The sequence below is a fragment of the Aythya ferina genome (assembly GCF_964211825.1).
Source record: "Aythya ferina genome assembly, chromosome: 19".
In the NCBI taxonomy this organism is placed as follows: Eukaryota; Metazoa; Chordata; class Aves; order Anseriformes; family Anatidae; genus Aythya; species Aythya ferina.
The window spans coordinates 9,724,948-9,748,815 of NC_140309.1; the positions used below are offsets into that span (position 1 = coordinate 9,724,948).

The following is a 23,868-nucleotide window of genomic DNA, read 5'->3' on the forward strand; positions in this document are numbered from 1 at the left end:
CCCCCCCGCCTTCAACCACCTCAGCGGCGTGCGCGTCCCCGTGTCGGGAGCGCGCGCGCGCGGCGCGCAGGCGGGAGGGAGGGAGGGAGGGAGGCGGGCGGCGGGCAGGGAGCTCTCTGCGGGCGCAGTGCTGATCCGCCGCCGGGCGGCCGGGAATGCGAAGCGATGGCCGCGGGCGGCTCGGGCACTAACAGCGGCGGCGGAGGCGGCGCGGAGGAGAAGAGCTACCGCCGCTTCCTCGAGCTGTTCTTGGGAGAGTTCCGCGGGCCCTTCGGGGCAGAGCCGGCGGCGCCGGTGCCGTCTCCCCCCTCACCGCCTCCCGCTGCCGACGCCGCGGCCGCCGAGGAGCCCGGGGCCGAGGGAGAGGAGGAGGAGGCGGCGGCGGCGGCGGTGGCGGCGAGCGCCGAGGCCGAGGTGGAGGAGGGAGACGCCGGCGACCCTCAGGCGCCCGCCCCGCCGCTGCCGCCTCCCCCGCCGCTGCCCCCGCTGCCCCGGCCGCTCTCGGAGTACATCACGGAGGAGGAGGTGGAGGGCGAGTGCCTGGACCTCTGCCTGCAGCAGCTGTACAAGTAGTGAGTGTGCGAGGGCTGAGGGGGGGCGCGACCCCGTGAGGGGGTGAGGGGGGACAAGGGGGGACCCGGCTCTGTGAGGGGCTTGGCGGGATCCGGCTCCATGAGGGGCTGAGGGGGATAAGGGGGGGTCTGGCTCCGTGTGGGGCTGAGGGGGACCCGGTCCCCTGTGGGGATGAGGAGGGACAGAGGGGACCCGGCTCCGTGAGGGGATGAGGGAAATTCGGCCCCCTGTGGAGCCTGAGGGGTCCCGGGGGGCTCTGAGCCCGTGAGGGGCTGAGGGGGCTCCGGCCCCTGAGGGGGCTGAGGGGGAGGTTGTGTGGTGCTGAGGGGATCCCGGCTGTGTGTGGGGCCGTGGGGCTCCCCTCTTGCTGAGGGGGGGATGAGGGGGCTGCAGGAGCCCGTGCTGAGGGGGGAGCCAGGGCAGGTGCCCCCCGTTTGGGGTTCCCCTCACAGCGCCTCGCCCGGGATGGGGAGCGGGGTCTGGGGGCACCCGTGTGGAGAGCAGCTTGGCTTTTTGGGACACACACACACCACACACACACAGACACGTCTCACGGTGCCCAAGCAGGAGGAGGGTGCCCGTGGTTGATTGTTCCGAGGCTCGACATGGAAATGTGCCCTGCGTGAGGGTGTGTAAATGGGGAAGCCTCTGCCAAGAAAGAAGGAAGGGGAGAACAAGGGAAAGAGAGGCAGTCCCTCCCTTCCTCCCCCCCCAAAAAAAACCCACATCAAGAGAACCACGCCGTGCATTTACGGATCAGGAGAAAGGAGAAGAAAGCCATAGGAGAAAGGTGTCCACGATCCTGGGGCTGTTTCTGCCGTCAGCGGGGGAAAGCCAGCTCGCTCTGTTCTGTGCACAGGCAGTTTCCAGATCTGTGCTTTCTAAAGGCTGGTGCATAAAGAGGAAACAGATGGGAGCTATTCCCAGTGAGAAAAGTCTGTGGACTGAAACCTAAAGATGAGTTACCAGGGCTTTGTATTGTGCTCAGCGTTGGCTTTGAAGGCTGGAAATAGAAATGGTTGTTAGTGGCGTTTCTTTAGGAGCCTTTTTAAACTGATGCCACAGGAGGAGACGAATGAACCTGTGAAAATATGCACAGCACACCGGGGAGCTTTCTGCCATCGAGCTGATAATTGTAATGGGAGGTGTTACTCGGTCACAAGAAATAAATAGAGAAAGAATCGGGTTTTACAACTGCATGGTCTGCTTCTGTTCCATTCTGACCTGCCTCCTGCGTTTGTGGGCGATGGGGACAGCAGCACAATGATAGCTGCGGAGGACAAAGCTCTCCCATCCATCCACACACGCTCACCCCTCCACCTTTGCAAAGTCTTTCTCTTGAATACAGCAGGGAATACACAGGATGTGACAGAGAAAAGAGTGGCGCATCCCTTCCACATATTTAGAATGTGCTTTTTTAAATTTATTTAAACAGACTTCTGATAAAGTTTTAGGTATAGGACAGATTATTTTTGAAGTATTATTTAAGGTACATCTATTAAACGATTTTGAAATTGTGTGTCTGTCTGTGTGTGTGTTGTCCCTCTGTGTCCCCTTTCCCCAGGACATGCAGATTCAGGTTCCCCAGTTTCTGAGGTCCTTGTTCCTGGATGAAATTATTAAGCAAAGACCTTTTGAGAGGATTCCTTGTGTAGGAATAGCTCGTGCCAGTATTTATTTTCCTGCAGCCTTTGTATGAATCTTTTGATGGTTGCTGAATGAAGTATCTTGGCTTTGTTTAAAGTGAAGTCGATGCAGGCTTCCTCCTCTAGGCACCTACATTAGGAAGCAAAAGGCAGCATCAGCCTCAAAATAAAGAGACCAGGGGATCGTTTGGGAAAAGTTGTTTTCCAAAGGCTTAAATAACTTACTTGTTAATGTTTAGAAAATGCATTTCAATAGTAAACTAATGTATTTTAACTGAAGATTGGTAGACATTGATTTGTGTACAGCTGGCCAAGGTAACTGCAAAATGTAATTCTTCAGAGCATTTTAAATATTGCAAGCCACATCTAACGCAGGGAGCTAAGCTGAAGTAGCTGCTTCTTGTGTGGTGATGGAATCTGAGGTAAGTGCAAGCATGCAAAAGTGGTCTCCAGGTGAAGTATTGTATTCTAGTGTCCTCACCAGTTGCCAGTGAAACTTAAAACTGCCAAAAGGTTATTCCACTGGCAGAAGTAAATGACTTCCCTATTTACAGCGAGGGCTTTGAATAGATGATTACAGAGACAAGAAACTTCATGCATATGAGTAAAACTTCTGTGCCCGGTGGTTGTGACAGTGTTAAAAAAAAAAAAAAAAAAAAAAAAAGTGCACATAAACTCATGCAACAGGGAATGTTTTATTGGTGTGTCATTAGCAAGAAGGGCTATATTGTGAAGGCATGCTTTCTGTAACTGTAACTATACATTAGTCAAATGACTGGTTTGCATTATATGTAGAATGAGGATAAATCCTCATTCTGTGAAAAATCCAACAGCTGTTTCTCAGCTATTTTGAGCACTCTACTTTAGTTCTTTTTGAGGGAAGTAAGATCGTTTCAGAAATGGGAACATATTGCCAATCATGAAAAAAAAAGTAATAGTTTCATGCCTCTGTACAGATCAGTATAAGAAGAGTTTCTATTTATGAGATTTTCCCTGCTATTTTCCAAAAGACTCATATCCCCCTTAGAGATTTCCAGTTCCTGGTTTCTTTCTGGAGACAGCATATGCTTGGAAAATTAGATTAATGTAATCTTTGTATCTGTCTAAATGCCACAAAATGTGTGCCGTGTGCTTTCTTAGTGATCCTCAGCAGCAGGAAAATGATTAACAGGAGGTATGTTAGATGCAGAGAATAACCAAAAAGAGAGTAACTCCTGAGGAATTGCATTGGAACATTGCATGATGATAGCTTGAAAGTTTGTGATTTTCTTCTCTAACATCCTAATCAAGAGAAAGCTGTATAATTTAAACAGTTGCAGTGCAGCAGCAAATATAGTAAGCACTTAATCCTACATCTGTTAAATGAGACCCCATGGCTTGCTCCCACCGAGCCAGGAGCAGGCATCGTTTCTGACTTATATTAAAGGAAGAAGGTACTAACTTGAGTACATCATAATCTTTTCTATTCCTCTTCCTACTGATACTTTATTAAAAGTAATGTATTTAAAAGCTGGTTCTTGACAAGACATCTGAAAAAATAATCAATAAAGTTGTGGTTGCTAAGAGAGGACGGGGCTGGGCCGAGTTAAACAGTGCACCCTCAGAAGCTGTGTCACCAGGAGGAACAAAAGTATCTTGCTGTTAGATTTCTTCCTGAACAGATGACTTAATCTGAAAAATCCAGTGGTATATTTTCTGCATGTGTCTTGCTCTTTTTTTCCAGCCTTTTCATTCTCTCTCTCTCTCCCTCTCATTTTTCCTCCCCTACTTTTATCCCCAGGCTTTTCCAGCAATTAATAGAGTTTCTGTCATTTGTAGGTTCAGGTTTGCTTCCAGTGATTTTGGTGCTGCAGTATTTTGCTTTCAAACATTAATTCAAAACCATCTTTCATGAACTTAGAAAGCAGACCTGTTTCTCCAGTGTTCAAATTTGCAAAAGATTGTGTGTTAGAAAAAAAATGTTATTTCAACTTCATTGCTTAACTAAGGTGCTGAAAACCAAGTGCTTATTCTGAGGACTGTAAAAATCTTGCTCTGACTAGGGACAAGAAAAGAAAAACTTGCAAGCATTGATTGCCCTTTTAGAGTTCTTTGTAGAGTACTGCGCAACATGCCCAGAATATCATAGATCCCAGGACTAAAAACTGTAAGGCTTTAAGAGAGATTTTAAAAATTAATCCTCTCTATTTTATTTCAAAGAGAGGAAATGTTTTTAAGTATTCTGTACAGTCTTGCTATGAAAAGTCAAGAAAAGCAATGTAGACTCAGCCTTTTAACATTAGAATGACATAAAATATGGACAGTAAATGAGTGTTTTTCCCCCCTTTAATCTTGCAATTTTAAGTTAAAAAGGAAGATGTTCCATGGTAATTGTATGTGAGCAGAAATCTTTTTCTAAAGCTCTTCAGCTGAAAACACAAGTTCTGTCTGCTGCCTCCATCACTGGTGAGTGAAGAGACCCTATCTTCTCCCTTTAAAAAGCAGACATACGTGCTTTTAACTTGCTTTCTTCACCATGTTGTATGAAAGCTGGCATTGTTGTCGATATCTGTAAACTGAAATTCATATGTTATGCTAGATTGCTTTTTTAACTTCACATTAAATAGGCTGTGATGTTTTACTCTTTTATAATTTGCCTCTTATCACCTGTTCTATTGATTGCAATGTAAAAGCCATTATAGGAAATATAATCACACTACTTGCCGTCTCTAATGTTTATCACAGAGGCCAACAAAGCAGGAACGCCATCCTTTTTAAGATGGTACTTGTTTAATCTTCTTTTGCGCAGTTACAATGAAAATGAAGATGGTGATGTTGGCCGGTGTTCACAATAAATGACTTAAGCAGACTTTGGTTGAGCCTCTTTTGGGGAATTTCAAGGTGTTTGGTGAGGAGGTTTGGCAAAGAGAGACCCACGGATTTCCCACCCGTGGCTGTGCTGGCATTCTGCTTCCATGCCTGAGCTTGCTCCTGGGTGGCAGCAGGACAGCGTGGTGGCCTTGGGCTGGTGGCGTCTGCTGCAGCCCCGCTGAGATCAGGAATCTCCTCCTGAGTGCAGCTGTTGAACCAGGCACCCAGCGTGGAGTTGTGGGGTGGCAGCAGCAAGCTCCCAGCTCTGTCACAAGGGTCTGTGGAGGTGCCCAGCTGGTCCCATATCCCCAGACCAGAGGATGTTCGTCCTAGAGCTCCCCATGCTTCTGTGTGAGAGGTTCTACATAATCTAGTAGAAGTGCACGCAGAAAGTTAAGAGAAATTAGTGTTGTTGCCAATGTCTTAGGGCTCTCTAAAAGATGCTTCTATGAAATTTAATCCATGTGCTGAGTGATGGTGATGTCCTAACATTCAGAGGTGGGTATATTTTATGCACCTGAGACTGGAAATCATGATAATCTACAAGCAGGTGATACTTGGCGATAATCACTTTCAAAACCCAACTAATGGTCTAACCAGCAAGAGATTCTTTAAGTTGCTTTCCAGGCATCTTCAGTTCGTGCTCCCACGCGTTTGGAAATACTGAATCAAATCAGATATTTTGATGTTCCTTCTAAAAAAAGTGTACGAGCTAAAATGAGCTATTTAAATTGCAGATTTACATTTTGTAATGGTTAACATATATGGTGACATTTCAAAACTTCTTACTAATTTGTGATTAAAGGATGCTGAGTTTTACAAGTGCAATGGTGATTATGCTTGGAAGTTGCTTTATATAACCATTAAAAAAACTCATTCTTGGTGAGCAGATTACGGGACTGTATTCATTCCAGTGCTTTTATTTCAATGAAAGTTTCTAATAGTACAACAAACTAAGGGGAGTTAATTTTGCTAGGAGCTTATTCACACTGAGATTTTTATGACCCCAAAGCAATTTGCTTAGATCCTACTGCTCCTAGTGAAGCTGTTCACTTCTGCACAGGTATTGGCTGAGTAATTAGACCTGTGTTAACAAGCCCTTTTTTTTGGACCTTATGTAACCACAGTTGAAACTAGTCTGGCTTATCAAGAAGGAACGTGGGTAATAAATTCTATTTGCAGTATGTCATTTTTCATTTATAGGGTACTCAAAAACCTTTGACTAACTAAAATCTTTTGACCATCTTGTGAAACAACTTCTGCCTGACTTTTGGATGTGATGAGTGTGGTAGGCTTCGTTCCTTTTTGGGTTTGTTTAGTGATTCTGTACAAAGCATGCTGTACAAAGTAGTTTTGCCCTTAAAATTCCTCCCTGTAATTACCTATAGCAATGACAGAGCATTTATCCACCTATACTTTGAAGAAACGATGGTCTACTCAGCTGTGGCTCTTTCCACAGAACATTTAAAAAAAATTTTTCTTGATGTTGAAATTTTACTTGGCTTCCCCCTATGTTAATAGAAGTTTCAGCGTCTTGACTGCTCTGTCACTGGAATATGTGCTCATTCATTTTTAGTTGTCTTGCTAAATTGCTTACATGATCACATTAAGAGCAAAAGCAACAGGGCATGTAGTACACATAATGAGAGTTCTTTTTGTTCCTATATTTGATGTCACTGAAATAATCTCAGGCTGTTCTGCATCGTGTTCTTTCTTGGTGGTGTTTTTGTGCACCATTTTTTTTCTCATGAGCATTCTCACCAACCAGGAAGGATATGTGAGAAACGAGATGAGATGGAATTAACGCTTTAAAACATTAAATGTTCTTTGAACCATGCTGCAAGACTGTCTTATGCAACTCAATGCAACCACGATTACGTAACGCAAATGGTTATAAAAATAAATGAGTCCCGGACAACGTGTGTCCGTGACATGTCAGTAACCTGTGACATGCCACAAGACTGCAAATGGTCACTGCTGTGTGTCGGCAGGTAGTTCCTCGTCTTCGAGTCGGCTGAAATCAACTGCTAACCAAATATTTAAGATTTTTGTTGTTATAATGTATTTAGCGATTAGATGAAATGAATGCAGATTGTAGGCTTGTTTTACAGCAACATTTCTGCTGTGCCTTTGTGCTTCATTAGGGAGAAACAACATCACCCACGTCTAATAAGGCATTTTATAAAGAAGTAATCATGAGTCTCGTAAATTAGAACTGCAAGGGAAATAGATGCCCTTGGGTACTTCAATAATTAATACAGAAGTTAAACGAGTTAACTAGATTGCAGGATTACCTCAGTTTATGTTTATATCGGATGGAAAACAGCTAAAGGCAACTAGTGATTGAGTAACTGAACCAGCATTTTTAAGCTCTAGTACTGCTCACCAGGTCTGGATCCTGCACGCGATCAGTCGAGAAGTTTTATGTTCCTTGTGGTAGAGCAGGATTGGAAATTTGGCTGCTAAGCTTTGATCATGGCTTAAATGTACTTGGATGCAGGCAAGTCTGAATTGCGAAACATTTGCACTTCTTTGTTGCTGGAATTACAATAAAAGGAATATTGGATTAATTGGGTAAAATTGTGGGAAGCTACTTGAAGTTCATTTTCTCAGAGGTTATGATTTTTAAGTTATTTTTTGCTGATTTTTTTTATGATCCTGTAAGGTCTGTTAAGCTTTTTTTGTGAGGGTTTAGTTTCTTTTCTTCTTCGCTTACAATAAAGAATTTGAGTACTTTCTCTCATTTGAGAATATAATTTTTTTATATGCTCTGTACTTTCACCCTGGTGTAACTAAAAATAGAAGCAGTGTATAAAAATAGGACTTGGCATTTTAACTTCTTGGCAATGTTTCTAGGGCTGTTCCTTTCACCTCAGGCTATGACCTTCTTATGGAGGTTCAAAAATCTGAAACGAATGTGGTAAGTTATTTCTCATTAGTGTTACGAAAAAATCCACTCCGTGCATTATATTAATTAGCTTTTAGAATAATTCTTTTACTTTTAATCCTAACTTGAAGTTATAGCGGGCTCAAGCCCACACCCTGTAGTTGAGAATTTAACAAGTAGTTATGCTTTGCTTTTTCTGTTTCTCGACAGGGAATGTATTCTGTAACAAAAATTTCTTTTTCCATGTGTGCCGACTTCACATACAACAAACTTCTGCTCAATTAGCCGCTGCTTGTATTTTTTTATTGTTTTTAAATTTTAATTAGATGATAGTGCTGCTAAATCTCACAGTAGGAATTGTATTTTTAAGCAATGTATTTGGTTTATTAATTTATAATGGGTCACCTGAAAATTGGGGGAAACATTCAGTTCTTTTTGAACCTATGAGCCCAGCTGAGGCAATGTGGCCCAGGGACAAAGTATCTAAAATTAACCACCTGCATGAAAAATAGGATTCTGTACAAAACCAATCATACACACTTAAATATACAGCATGATATATATTTTAAACTAAACTTTACTTGTAGGGAGTGTCATTCTGTTTGTCGTCAAATGGTTGTGTTTGAGGCAAGCATGACTGAACCCAAGTGTTCATATATCAAGGTCCCTATCTCAAAAGATGTTATGCTCTCAGATGTCTTGTTCTTCTTAGCAGCTGTGCAACACCCTGTGTGTGGGTACCAAGCAGTCAAAAGCTGAATGTTGCTCAAGGTTTGGGGGAATTCGGTCATTGAGCGAGCAGATCGGTTTTCTGCTTGCCGAACACAGCTGCCTTGGGCTGTTCTTGGTTCTGCTTTCTCACTGCAGTGGGTATGCTCCACTGAGAATAAGGGCTGTATCGCTTATGAGATGAATTTAATCTCTCCTTTTGACATTCCCCAAAAGTTGACTCAGCTTTTCCAAGGAAACAACTTGATCCTCTCCTTAACATTCAAATGGGAATTGTTGGTGAAAGTGCCCCCAGTAGAAATGAGCACTGATGTAAATGCTGGAATGAACTAAGGTTAGTCCTTAACTTCAGAGAAACATATGTTATAACGGATAACTTAACAGAGATCTTGGATTTAAAAAATTTGACATGTAGAACTGATTACAAAGTGTTGCTTGTACATACAATTCCTCTGTGGTAGCAAATACTACTAATTATTATTAGTTCTGATGCGCCCCAAAAGGATGAGTTTTGAGATACATTCCTGCCTTAGAAAACTAAAGAGAAAGTGGGACATACCACCTATTCACAGCATCTTTCTCTCCTCTGGTCTCTCGGAACAGTCTTGTGCTCTCAGACCAAATACTGCACATTGTTGTTATTATTGTGAGCTCTTCTGGCCTTTAACTTTTTACTTCAGTGGTAGCAACCATGCAAAATTCATGAAAAGAATCACCTTCCAGCTAACCCGGGGGGTTAGACTTATCACCATGTAACACTTGCGCAATTCCCATTGCAGTCAGCAGAGAAGGGAAGATGTGGTTTCCAGGAGGGTTTGGCTGGGGCAGGAAACACAGGCTGCTTGGCTGGAGCGGGGAATTGAGCCTTCGTTAAGTAACGTGAGCATCTTCCCCAGTGCATTGCTCAGTTGAGAATGAATTTTAAGTGCTTTGAACTTTCCTCATTGGCGTTAACCTTTTTCAGTGTGACTGATTATGAATGACCCAAATGATTGGATAGAATACTTAAAATCTTCCTAATTACATTGTACGCTAATTTTAGAATAGCATTTTTGGGTATTAGGTGCCTTTAGTGTAGCATCTCACAAAATGGAGTTGGTGCAATTCACACTCACCTTGTCTTTTTAAGTGCTGCTGATGTTTGTGACATGGAGTCCTTCCTAAACATTTGAGTCAAGCCTCAAAGTTCTAAACCTAGCTCGGGGGACTAAAGAAAATACAGTTTATCCTTTGAAATTATAGAATATCCTAAAACATTTTCCTCCCAAATATTCCAAACTCTCCCTGTGTCTTGGGAGGTGAGAGAAGAAAGGTGCATCAACAGGGAGAAAGAACAGGCATTTTGAATTGTGTGAATAGGTGTATATAGCAGGATACAACAAATCTGAAAAACATTTCTTAATTTCATCCTAACTAATTGAGAATTTAATGCAGAAAGCAGTGGACTTTAAGTAACTTGATTAAATTTGTTTGTAAAAGGTGTTCTATTTGTATTAATTTTATATTACATTTTAAGAAATACAAAACATCATTTATGTATTAATGCAAAATGCGTTTTATTGAAAGCTATTCAGTTCAACTTACTGAAAACTGAAATAATGCAATTTCTGTTTCCATGTATCTTGACCTGTATCTTGACAAAAGAGTAATAAAGATGAAGGTGGTAACAGCCCAAGAAATGTTATGGTGAGGCACAGGTACGTGTGTATATATTTCTTTTCCTTGTTTATTTTTCTGTGCTCACCTAGATACCAAATTTTGATCACTCCATTGATGAACAAAAACTACCTCGCCAAACAAAAGTTTGGAATAAGAAGGGAGTGAAAAGCTGGCTCTTGGTCTTGTCCTCTTTATTATGGAGTGGAACAAAATATTAGATCTGGAAGTAACACCTTGGGGGGGTATTTTCTGTTTTTAATTCTGAGAAAATTGCCATCTGAATTAGAAATAACAAAAAACATCTGTTGAGGAAGTACAGAAAGAAAAAAGAAAGCACTTTGAGGAAGTCTGTTTTATATTTGTAAAGATATGAAAAGCAGCTAGTCGGGTAGGGTGAAATAATAAAACAGAAAGAGGAAGAAAGAATGAAGTAATATCACCACCTGAGCGACCCACCCCCGGGGCTTCCATTCATTTCTTAGAGACTCCTTGTCAAGTGAAATGGACCTGCAAAATAGAGAAACTCATCACAGGTCTATTTTTTCCCTGGTTTGTTGCGGCAGACTCCCTAAAAAGAAACCAAACTCTGAAAGCTGGTTTTGCACTGCTGTGTTTATGCTTGCTTTGACTTCATTGTGAGATATTAGGGCTATGCCACTACCTTAACTTCTAAGTTAGGGAAAGATCTGGTACTTCCTTATGCTCTCGTTCTCCTGCGGGTTTGCTATTAGCCGCCTGTTACCAGTGAAGAGATGCTTTGCAGGGAGCCGGTTCAGGCTTCACTCGAACTTTTTTTGGGCAGGACTGAAAAGGAATTCATCGGCCTCCTTTCGGTGCTGAAAATGGGCCATTCCGTTTTGCCTGTGGCCATCTAGCACATAGGAAAGAAAATGTTCAGAGGTGTTAAATCAGGGGGCGGGAAAAAAATGAAGGGCTGCTGCAGTGTGGGAGTAAAACCCAAAATTCCTGTGGGCTGAAAAAAAAAAATTAGGTTTGTTAAAAGTAACAAGGAAATAATAGCATAAGATCATAAACTATTTTAAATACTATGTGCCAGCAGAATGTTTTCCTCATTTTCCAATATGCTCACTACTGCGAAAAAAATTAAAAATACCATATCTTTATGTTATTCTGGTAGCCTTGTGGTGTGTTCTATAATGGGATCTTGTGGGATTCTGCAGTGATAGGCATCTGAAGGTTGTATCAGTACTTACAGGAGAATAAAGATTCAGAGCATTTGCTAGAAAAAAGGTTGCAGCAAAATAGATCTTGCAAGGGTAGTCAAGAAAACCGGCTAAATTAGCTATTTTTCTAGAAGGAGTACCATAGAATTGTATCTAGCTAAAGTGCCCATCTAGGCTCTTGAAAGACATTCACAATAAGTAAATACAAGAAGGATCTTGTATTTACTTTTCTTAGCTGCTCAGTTTTGGTGACCAAACAATGCTATCCATGGAGCAGTAGGGGCTGCACGTTGCAAGTCTCAGTTAGAGCAAGGTTAAGCGACACGACAAAAGCTGTTACGGTGAGACGTCTGAAATAGCTACCCTTGTAGTAAGTAACACTAGCGGCAGCAGTACACATGGAAAGTTTGAGGAAAGTGCCAAGCTAGACAATACGTATGGAGGTTAATTCTCATTTTCGGCATGTCAACAGCTTCCAAGTTATGCCAAAGGAAGTTTGGGCTAAATAAAAAGGCACAGGATATGACCCTCAAAAAATTGCTACGTTTTAATCCAAGAATAAACTAACACTTCCTGTAGTTCCATCGACTCTTATGTTTCGGAACTGCATCAATTAATTTACCACGTATTTCTTTGGAGAAAGATTTGTTTTACTTTTCCATTCTATGAATAAGGAAGGATAAATACATAAAACAGGACAGGAAGTTGGAAAAAAATATAGTTAAAAAAAGAGCAAATTGGTCTTCATTTTAAAGTAAATGTTTAAAAAAAAATCCTCCCCAAATCCTTTTCCTTCCGAATCTTCTCTCCATACCCTCAGCCCCCTCCAGAAAAGCTTCGTGTCTTTCTATAAACAAGATCTATAGAGAAGAAGCATGCCTCTAAGAGTTAGATTCTGCCATTTATTTGTAGGATAAATATAAACTCCAGTTACTGCCGTATACTAATGATGTGTGAGAAGCAGTGAAGAAATGGAAGAAGGTGGTAGAACGTGAGATTCTGCACAACTCAGAATTCAGGATGATTTCTCCAAAAGGTGAAAAGCGCAGTTTTTGAGTTTAACACCATGATCATTTTGGCTAATGGTTGAAAACCTGGTGATAAAACCTGTAACAGAGGAAATCTAAATGGGGTTGTTTTCCAAACACCCATAGAGGCTGCCAATTAACACTTTAAGAGTAAAGAGACAGATTGAGAGAATCTAATAGACGCTCTGTCAAATGGAAGTAATTAAAAGAGGAGTTGTGAGAGGGATGAGACCACCTGAAACATCAGATCAGCTAAAACACTATTAAAAGAAATTGCTAGCCTGCTCACTTCTTTAGTCAGTTACCTGCTAACTTCATACCTAATGGGCTGTGTTTAAACATCTGAGTAAAGTGTTGATTGAACCTAATAGCCTGATCAGTTCCATTTAAAGTCGGATAGCTGAAATCAATGAAAACTAAAGGACTGGTGTCCCTTTTCCCTCACCAAGGTGAGAAACTGTATATTCTTTTCAATTCCTTGGTGAAAACTGTATGTTCTTAGAGAACCATATGCACTTATTTATCCAATCATTGTCAGAAGTAGCTGTAGTACAACAGCTTTAACACTGTAATAATGGGTTTATAGGACTGTAATTTTTCTGAGGTTTCACAGTCTTTTTCTTTTTTTTTTTTTTTTTTTTTTTTTTTTTTAAATCAGTATTGAATATTTCCTTCATGATGAAGGAAGTCTGGCAAGGTAAATAGACAGTCCAAATGGTTTTGTTTAACTAATGTTTCTGTATTCAAATCAGATATAGATGTTTTTATCCTTCCAGGAACAGTTTGAAAAGATGAATCTATCATTCTCTAATGTTATTTTACTGTTCTGTAAATGGGAAATAAGAACTTATTATTGTCTAGAAGTCTCATAAAAAACAGAAGTACATTGACATAGCAAAGCTGCATAAAAAGCTGGTGTTAATGAACTCTGGTTGCTGCTTGTTAGCTATTGGGAGGTCAATGTACTTGGTTTCAGAAGTCAAAGGCTAACTGACCAACTAGTTCCTGCCACCCAAATACATATATTTGGTTGGAATTGGTAATTAGTAGATTTGTTCTTTCTCATATATAAGAGATCAGGTACTCTGCTAGCAGAATTTGTGTGGAGTGCTATGGTCACTTAGTACCAAAATAAGGAACATGCAGCTGTAATAAATATACTCATGACTCTCCAGGTTCCATGTTCCAGCCTATGTGCTTGGATAACTTGTGAAAGAAAGCTTTCTGCAAGTCAGTGCTCCACAGGTTCATTGTTTTCTCATCCTCCTGGATCCAAATAGAGTTTACACGTTAGTTGTAGGAGGATGAGGTCACTCTCTGTATTTGCTTGCAAAAGTTAATTATTCATTTGTAGTTAATTGTAATCAAAGAAAAACAATATGTGTAAGATAAAGCAATGCATTTCTAAAACAGCACTGGTAGTTAGATACAGGGTGATTGATTTTACTCTGACTTTACTGTTCCTTTCTGCATGTAGTTATAAAACCATTACAGTGCTATCCATGAAAACACCAGAGAGTACTAGTGCTAGTATCAGTAGAAAATATAGGCTGCTATTCTCACTTAGTGCAAGGGTAAGCGACACGATAAAGACATTTTACAGTGAGGTGTCTAAAATCGCTACCCTTATCATAACACTGGTGGGAACAACAAACTAGGAAAGTTTCTGAAAAATGGCACCGTAGACAGAGCCCTTTAGGAAGTGTTACCCTTGATATCATGCTTGAAAATATCTTGTAGATGTTTTTCTCTCTGCAAACTATTGGCCCAGTTGTGGAGTTCAATTAAAAACAAAATAAGAAAACACCAGACACAAATACACAGCCTAGATCCTGTGTAAGGCAGTCAAGATAGTAAACAAGCCTGTCCATGCTCACTGCTAAGATAAAATTAGATTCTTTGGTTAAAGATAACGCGCTTATAAGCAGACTGAAAAATACAGAATCAGTTAATTGATGTGTTAGTGTACAGAATTAGGCAAGCAGGCAAATTCTGATAAAGGACAAAACTTCCCTCTAGGTCACATTTCAGAGAATGCCATGTGAACATAAGTAAACTTCACATGCTCTTGGCTGATTTGTATCACTGGGTATAGAAGAGGGAGTGAAGAGCCAGAGGTGATTTCTCAGTCAGGAGTTAGACCTTAACACCCTCAGGGAATATGCTGCTCACAAGGAGGTCTAGGAGGCACTTTAATGGATGTCTGTTCATATATAAATGTAACTATACAGTGATAATATACAATGCAAAGCTGGTTTGACTACATGTGACTTGAAATCAGTTCCCAGATTTTTTCCCAGGTTTGACTGCGCTCTTAAACTTAGCCAGATTTGCTCCTTTGATAATGCACTGGGCTGCCACATCCCTCTCCCTAAAAAATATCCAAACTTGAAGGAACAAATCTGGATCGTATATAATCCTAAATAGCCACACAGAATACAAATGCTTCCTATCAGTTCTGTCTCTATTTGTATGAGTAAGTTTCATTCAAGCCCTATGGATCGCAATTAAGATTAGAAATTAGAAATTGACTTTCATTAGCTCAAGGCACTGCAGTAGGTGGTACTCGCGTTCTGTTGGCCAACTTGACAATCAGGTTCAGTTAGAATCCAGAAGTGCAGCAGCAGAACTGTATCCCAGTATCTTAATGTGACAGCTAGCAAGGGAATTACTTTTTGAAGCAGAAGAAGGGAAACTGGAAACACTGAGGGGGTGGATGCAGACAGATATGACAAGATTCTAAGAACCTGGGATTCCTGACGGCGTAGGCCTTCAGAGACCACCCACTGAGCTTTGGCAGGTAATAATCTAGGAAATTATAATGCATTTATTTTAAATGAATCTGTTGAGATGTTTGATCTGAGATCTTCATTACACATACAGTAATGCTTTTGCTGCTGGAGCTCTGTTCTTTTACCAAATGATGTTGAAGATAGGAAGAGATTTCAGAATGGATTTGTAATGATGTAGCAACCCGGTTACGTGAGTAAAAGTATGACCAAATTCTACAGAAGCGAGCATCATGATACTCCTATAAAAGAGTTCAGCCAACTCGATCTGCTGTTACTGAGTGGTACTGGCAGGTATCCTCGTGCTCTGCATGTGTGTGCCTACATGGATGATTATCATAAAAATCTGGCGCGCAGAAGAATCATTGGAACTAAAAGATCTAAGACTTAAACTGCCCCCCAACTGCAGTGTTTCTACGGAAACTGCTTTCAGAGGAGTAACTCCATGCAAATGATGGAAATTATTGTTTGTCTGTAAACTCTCAGTGTTTGCACTGTACTGTGCAGCCTCATTCCTTTGTCACAAAGCCACCAGATTTTTGTTTTGCAGCTAACTGGATTAACAATTCTGGCTAGGCCTCCTTGCTATTACAAAAGCATTCCATCTTCTCCCCCTCCCTGCCCCACCGTGCCTGACCTCTTCTTTTGGGTCAGGAATGTGAAGCAGCATGCATGTAGCTGGGGAAGGGCAAGGAATGGATTTGTTGGTGCAAGGGAGTTCAGCCTCTACTGGGGCACATGGCAATGTGCATAGTGAGGGTCAGAGCATAAGATTTAGTAGCCTTGCAAAGGAATTCATGTCAGACTGTAGCTCTGATAGGACTTATCAAAGAGTGCTTGCTACTTATCTGTCTTTGGCAGAGGACTCTAACTCCATTTAACTGTCAGTGCACCTATAATCCTTCCAAGTCTGGAATGGTTGATAGAGTGCCAACTGTCTCGGGTTATGTATTGTCAGAAAGGGTAAGATCTGTGATTGTAGTATCAAAGCAGGCAAATGTAGCTATTTAATCAAATAATGCCAAGCTTTTAATATAGCATAGCATAAGCCCACATTTATTTTATTTTATTTTTTCCATGAACGTGAGTCATTTCAGCACTGTATTGGAGATAAGATTGAGAGATAAAGACTTTTAGGATTACAGCTACCTCTCTACAGGTAGATATCACAGACACAAAATAGCAATTTTGTAGTTATTCTTGCATGATGGAAGCCTTAATATACACGCTACTGAAATGTTCTGGCCTTTTAGTACCTTTGTGGTATGAAAGTGCTATTAAAATACACTGGAGATGGGGCGATGTTACGGCATTTGGCAATGAAAAAGTAACATAAAATAGGACAAAACAACCTAGTGCTGAATGGTGTCATCTGTAAGTAGGCTATCTTAATTCTAACTCTCCATAAATCAACATCTGTCTGCTTGCTGTTTCATTTTTAAAAATATATACACACAGATATGGACCCTTGCTCTGTAAAGGAATACATTTCAATTTAGGGCTGATAGAGACTGTTCTTTCTCTCTTGAAGCTCACGTCCTCTGTTATTTATCAGAACAGTTTATACCAGTTGCGCTACCAGTTTTCCTTATGGCATCTTCCAGTGCAAATAATTCTTGTGGAGAAAGGGGTTAGCGCAGGGGTTCTTTGGGTTTCTGGTCGCTGTTGCCTTGCCATCCCTCATCCCTGGTCAGCACTCATCTCAAAACTGCGTGCTGCTGGCAGTTCTGCTGGTGACTTACATGGTCAGGGCAGGTGTGTACAAAAAAACAGGCCAATGCCACCAACTCGTGTCAGCTCAGTTCCTTGCCGAATGAGTAGGCAGGTGATCATCACTTTCAGCTCTCTGGATACAGCTGCCATTGATTTCTGACAATCTTACTGGGGAGACAGCAATCGACGTCCTTACCTCTCTGTAAGATGAGTGTTAAGAAGAACTTTTAAAGCAGGTGGGTAATTCTTCTCTCTTACCCACAATAAATAAACTTCTGAAATAGTTTTTCTTCACCCATAACGAAGTCCTTGTGCAAATAGTTCCTGCAAGCCTACATTTTTCTTCATTTCCTGTTCAAGTCAAGTATAGTAGAAGTGAAATCTAGTAAAATAAATGTTGATAGATGGAATTTATTCATCAAGCCAAGCTAATGAGGCATCATAAATGTATTTTTGAATGTGTAAAATCCATTGGGGCTAATTGCTACAGTTGGAGAAAAAGATGCCATGTGTTCTCGATTCACTTGTCTTTGAGTCAGGAACTAGCTGAGCGAGTCACTGTTGATTCAGATTCTTTCAACCTGCAATGGTACAAATAGATTCTTTTCCTGAATTCTCTGGAGAAGAAAAGTGACAAAGCAAGCTTTTTGTTTTTTTTTTCTGAGTTTGTCTCCAAAGATGCAACAAAAAGGTGGAATTGGATCCAGAATTTCAAGAAGCAAAATAGATTAGCATTCCGTTTCTTTCAGCTGACAGGCCTTGCTTGCAGGATCTTGGCTGAAAGTACTTTTGTGACTCATCCGTGTCCTTGCTTCATTTACCCATGGTAGCCACAGAACTGAATTCTCTTAAGAAGAAAAAGCAAAAGGTTACTTACCTGTGTGTATTATACAGAATATTGATAATGTGGTCTTGATCAATGCACGATGTGCAAGTCTGCAGGTAGTGATTAGAAAATGTCTGCCAGCGTTTAGCAATGTTTGTCATAACCCAGGGAATTACAAAAGCAGTCGCTAGGCTGGAGTTCCTTTCATGTGGGCTGCTCATTTGCATCTTAACAAGATACTTCCTGATCAGTCCAAGAAATGCAGGTCAAAAAAATGGTCAAAATGTCGTCATTTTGCTTCTGTGTGCTGCTGTTCATATCCAGGATACTTGAGGTTGAGCGAGCGAATATGGACTCTATCAATTATAAATATTATTGTGCAGAGAGAAGCAAATTAACCTTTGTGCGCAAAAACATCTCACAGCAGCGCATATGTATTAAATCAGTGAAAGGTTTGTTACTCATCCCGGTATCTTGCTGTGATTTGCAAAGTTCAAGAGAATAATATTTTAACATTATATTCCTTGGGGTATGATGATCATCTTAGTTAAAACTTCCTGAAAATTGAAATGTTACTTGTAAGGTCATTGTTTTTTCTGCGTAAAAATTGAAAGAAGAACATGATGCGTTTGTAATGGAAAAGAGCATTGCTATGGAAAATGTCAGCATAAATTGTTCCTCTCGTGTATACATAGGTTCTGATGTCAAAGGTAAATGTTCTGGTATTAAGTGCCTTGGAATTTCTTCAGCTACAGCAAATGCTCCCAGACCCAGCTATCGTCTTCTGAGTATCAGCTTGTGTGACTTGGTGCTGAGTTATGAGAATGTGACACTGACATTTATTGTGGGCAGGAGAGCCAGGAGCAAAGCCAGCACAAGTGGCAATGTCCTGACTTGCCAGAGAAAATTGGCAGTGGCTGCCTTTCTTTCTTTGTTCAGGTTTTAAATTGTTGATTTGGGAAAGGTGTGGAGATGCCCTTCTAGCACAGGCATAGTATGCACAACTTGGTGCAATACATGAAAACAAGGTGAAGGTTCTTCAACTGGGTTGTAAGGCAGTGCAGTTGATCATCTTTTGTAAGCAAAGACTCAAAATATATTTCACAACTGTGGATAGTTTTCCTTTGCTGGGGTGGGCTATGCCTATGAAACTGTGATATTTCCTCTGCAGCTGTGCTGAGTTACTGGTGCTGTGACTGCACCGGTTTGGCCTTGCAGCCTAGCAGGCTGCACTCCATACATTGCCCTGACTGGAAGAAGCCTCCAGCATCCCCTTGCAGTGCCGTGGCTCGGTGTGACGAGAGCTGCAGTCGGTAAGCACTGAATCTCAGCTTGAGCTGCCAGCGCAGGACCAGAGGCGCTGCTTTGGTGCAGTTCTGCTCTGCCGGCTCCTGCCACAGCCCACGCGATGGGCAACTAACAGCAACTGTTCTTTCTTTGATTAGTTTTATTACCCTTTTCCGTATCTTTTCTTGCTCTGTGTGTATGTGTCCATTGGGAGGGGGAAGGTGGAAGGAGGGGAACTGGGGCTGAGGCCCAAATCAGACGCAGCATTCCCATTGGTTGCACTCTCAGTGTTTGTAAAGTTTCTGTTTCTGTTGATTACTCTGTTTCTGTTATAAAGTTTCTGTTTCTACTGATTACTACCACTCTATTTGCTTCCTTTCACGTTAGTGAAGAGTAAGCTGGCATTTTCGCAGAACTATTTATTATAACTTAGGAGATGTTTCTTCTGAGTGGTAATAGACAATTCAGAGCCCACTGTTTTGTGTGTGAAGTTAAGATGAATATTTCCCACCCCGTGCATCCTTTTACATTTGTCTAAGTATAAATTTGTCTGTCACTTCATTGTCGTCATCCAGTATCATGACACTGTTGCATCTAACATTATTCTATCCTTAATAAATATTATATTAAGATATGTCATTTAGGAGAAGGTATGTATAGCACTGTTTAACTTTCAAATGCTTAACAGATCAAAATAGCGCAAATAAATTGCTCCTCTGTGAAGCATAGGAGAACGCCCATGAATTTTAACAACTGGCCTCGATTATCCTTCCTGCTGTGGTGCTTTCATTCAGATAAGCCTGCAGCAAGGCTCTTGGCCTAAAGATGTTTCTGTGCTGTGGTCTCTCCATGGAAACAGTCTTAAACCATAGAAAACAATTCAATTTCAAAAAAGCCGAATCTCCTTCCCAGTTGGCTCCTAAAATAACTTACTTCAGCCTCACACGTGCTGATAGCAAGTTAACTAGGCAAGGGCTGCAGGATGGCGTTCGAACCATTTTAAGGAGAAAGCCGGGGACGTCGCTGTGGCTGCCATTTCGCTTGTCCTTCAGCTGCTAGTGCTGTCTTAAAGAATGATCTGTTTGTTCACCACGGCACTTTCATGTTGCAGCCCTTTTGGAAAGCCGAGGATTATGAGCTTTACTAAACTTGCATTGTGGAATCCTGCCACTAATAGTTTTGTTTTTTTTCCTTCCTGTCCCAATTGTAGAAATTATAGTTAAGGTTAATTTTTCAAGCTCTTGGTAGCACTAAGTCTGGTTAATGTGACCCTTGTTTGCATTTCCCTGTTCTCTACAGACAAAAATATTTTTTTTTTCTGAAAGGTATAAGAAAGAGAATCACCAGTTTGTTTTAGTCATGATTATCCTGAATACGAAGCCAAGCAGATAGTTTCAATCACTATTAAAATTAAGTGTGCATTATAAGTTCCTTTGGAACTAAATACTGGTTCATTTTACATCCTTTTTTTCCTTCATAGTTCCCTCAGAGTCAATTTTTTCTTGGAAGATGATCATATGTAAGAAAACCCAATTATTCTGACCATATGTCAGGGCTACTCAACAAATTACATTTTGTAAATACGACAGCTTGATCTGAAAGGTATCAAAGTCATTCCTGGTTTAGTGATTTTTAAGGAGTGATTACAATTGTGAACAAATTAGATATTTTACTGATATGCTGATGTCATACAAAAAAACCCACACTATTCACAGGGCTGGGAGCTGGGACAAAGAGATAAGTCAGGACTTTCCTGAATGAATGCCAGATCCTTTGTGAACAGGCTGAAATGCCGCTAGTGAAATGACTAGATGATGTCGATTCCTTATCACCCAGAGAAATAGCAAACGCTCTACCATTGTTCCAGTCATGTTGCCATGACATGACCTCCTCTGGGCAAATTATGCTCTCCTTTCACAATCAAAATCGCTTTTATCTTAGTTTCCAAGGCTCCGCCTTATTTTCGTCCTGTTTTTCCTTCCCTGTTTATGGCCTGTGTTCCCTCAGCTCCCCGCAGGCTGTTGCCTTCTGCAGCAATCACTCTGTTCACCTTTCAGACCCTCTGTGCCCATAATATTTCCTCTCCTTGTGAATGATACTGTTTTCCTCTCGCCCTTCAGCTCTTTCCTCAAGATTAATGTTTCTATCCTCCTTCTAACGCTGACTCATTCCTGATCTCTTAACTGACTTCTCCCACAAGCTGTAATGTGTCAACCTATGAAAATAATTTACTTGCTAGAGAGGATGACCAAAAAATATACAGATAATTAAAAGAACATCTTACCATTTTCCTTACTGCTCTGTGTCTGTCAGTTGTCCTCCCCACAGAGCTTAAAGATTGACCCTATTTTTGCCTGTATAATTGCATATATCTTGTCATGGGCCTACAGAACTGATGCAGATGCTGAAATTTCTCTTTTTTTAGAGGTGATTGCACTTCAAGAGTTCAGAGGCTGCACAGTTACTTTCCTTCCTCATAATTCTGTGCATTTTTCTAGTGGTTTTTCATCCATGAGTTTTCAAACCCATCATTTGTCTCCCTGACTACCCCTACTCACATACATCAAGTTTCTTCTTGAGTTATTTCTTAGCATGGGAAAAAATGGGATTCCACAACTGATTGATTTACCAAAGAAAGCACATATAAAAGCTAGGCACAAGCCTGGACTCTCTTGATTTCCCATTCCTGCCATAAAAACGTCCTCCTTTGCCAAGCTATGGCATGGCAAATAAAACTTCAGGTTTCCTGGTTTTGGTTACACAATTTTCAGCATTTTGGTATTTCAGGAATATATATATATTCCTGAATATATACTTAGAACCTCTCAGGAATTAAATAATGTTGATTCCTGTTTCTCTTCCTCAACTGCAGTCCTGGTACCCACGCAGGATGCAGGGCTGCAGCTGATGCCGTGTGGACGTTTCTGTGCTCTGAGCAGTGTGCTGTCCATGGGAGCTGCATGGCAGGAAATGGGACTGCAAGATGAGGAACATGATTTATCTTCACGTGCCATTTTTCCTCAGTGGTTAGCAGCTGAGAGGCCAAAAACTTTCTCCTGACCACTACGGTAATAATGGAAGGCAGATGCTAAAATACTTGATCTCTGTCAGTTACTGTGGCTGCTACAGCCGTCTGGAAGGAGAGATTTCAAGTCTGCAGCAGAAGGATAAGCAGGAGACAGCTGCAGCTGCAAGGAGCCTGAGAGAGTGTCTGACTTGAGGCACCCAAACGTCTTGCTGCATCTCTGCACTGGCCTGTGAATAGGCCACTGAGGAGGTAAGAGGCAACCTGTACAGCTGGAGCTGCCCTTTGAATTAGTGTTTCATTTTCCAGGACTGTCAGGCCAGTGCTTTTCACATGCCCTAACATTTAAAACAAAATTGGAAATATTTCAGAACTGTGAGTATACACAGCCTAATCTGTTTAATTGCTGTCTGACAATATGAAATCAGTTCTGAATGTATACCATTCAGTAAAATAATAATTACCATAGCAACACACACTACATCTGAAACATAGCTCATCCCTACAAAAGCCCAGAAACAGAAAGCCTGAACTCTTCACGCAGCTCTAAGAGCAATTAGTGAGGTTTCTTCCCTTTTTTCAAATCACTGTATTTGAAAGAGGCCAACAGATGTCGAAAGGTAAACAACAATCAAATGTTGTTTCTGTGCTTCATCCTTAATTAGGCATAAATCAGTATATTGCATCTCTTATGGCAGAGACTGTAACCGATTTTTGTGCACCAAAGATAAAAGCGCAGCAGAGACAGGAAATCAGCAGGGGTATCGTGTTGGTGCTTCTAAAGTCCTTCTTGCGCTCGACCCAAAGAAAAAGATGTTCTGAGGCTGCTTCCCCAGAGTTCTCTGCTGCAATTCCCCTTCCCCTGGCTCAGAACCAGCAGTAAAGCTCTGCAGGCAGCCACAGGCCTGGTGCAGGGACTTCTGCTGCGCATTAGAATTTTAAAACTTGTTCTTAAAATACAGCGGGTCAAACAGAGATGTCACAATACTTTATAGTGGCACTTCACATCAGTTGGTATACGGGGACCTGGTTTTATGTGTGTGTTGCTTGTGAGTATTGGAAAAGTACGAGGTGGCTGGCTCGGGGTGTGCTCCCAAAACAAGGTGAAATGCTTCATTTTGAAAAATCACCCAAGTTTTCCTCTACCTGGATTTTTTTTCCCCAAAAAGCGGTATTAGATCTTGAGGAGATCCGTGTTTCTACTTCTAAAAAAGTTTCTACTTTCTTCTGTGCAAAGAGCATCAAAGTTATACAGGTATTTGGCACTAAGAGGTATGTGCAAGGGCATGGAGTCAGCACACCAAAGTAAAACCAAGTAACTTAGTACAGCTCAGTCACTTTTTTCCAGCTGCAGTGGTAGCATCTGTATGAACATCACTTGATTTTGTTTACACACGTGCATGTCTATATGCACGAAGGGCTCAGTGTTTTTCTTAAAGAATAACGTTAGTGTCAGCACAGTTCAGATGCCAGAGCTCAGAGTTCTTTGTCACAAAGTGATTTAAAAATCCTGTTTGGAAGGGGACAAATCTGTCTAAGAGAATTAAAAGGTAGCAGTGCTCTTAGATGCTTGGTTTCCGCCCTTCTGTAGTTTAAAATGACAGAAGCAAGGATGAGCAGACCTTGCCCTGCAGGGAGCAAAAAGCTACAGAGCTGCTTGACTGATAGATGA

At 41.3% G+C, this 23,868-nt stretch overlaps 1 protein-coding gene across 1 annotated transcript in view; it reads left to right on the forward strand.

The window, feature by feature from the left end:
- Positions 1-90: 90 nt before the first annotated feature.
- The window catches only part of PPM1E (protein phosphatase, Mg2+/Mn2+ dependent 1E), a 65,810-nt gene continuing 42,032 nt past the window's right edge, over positions 91-23,868 (forward strand). The window contains exon 1 of the mRNA XM_084493427.1: positions 91-572. Within this exon, the coding sequence (XP_084349553.1) occupies positions 166-572 (407 nt within the window). The 5' untranslated portion in view covers positions 91-165. The remainder of the gene's footprint in view (positions 573-23,868) is intronic.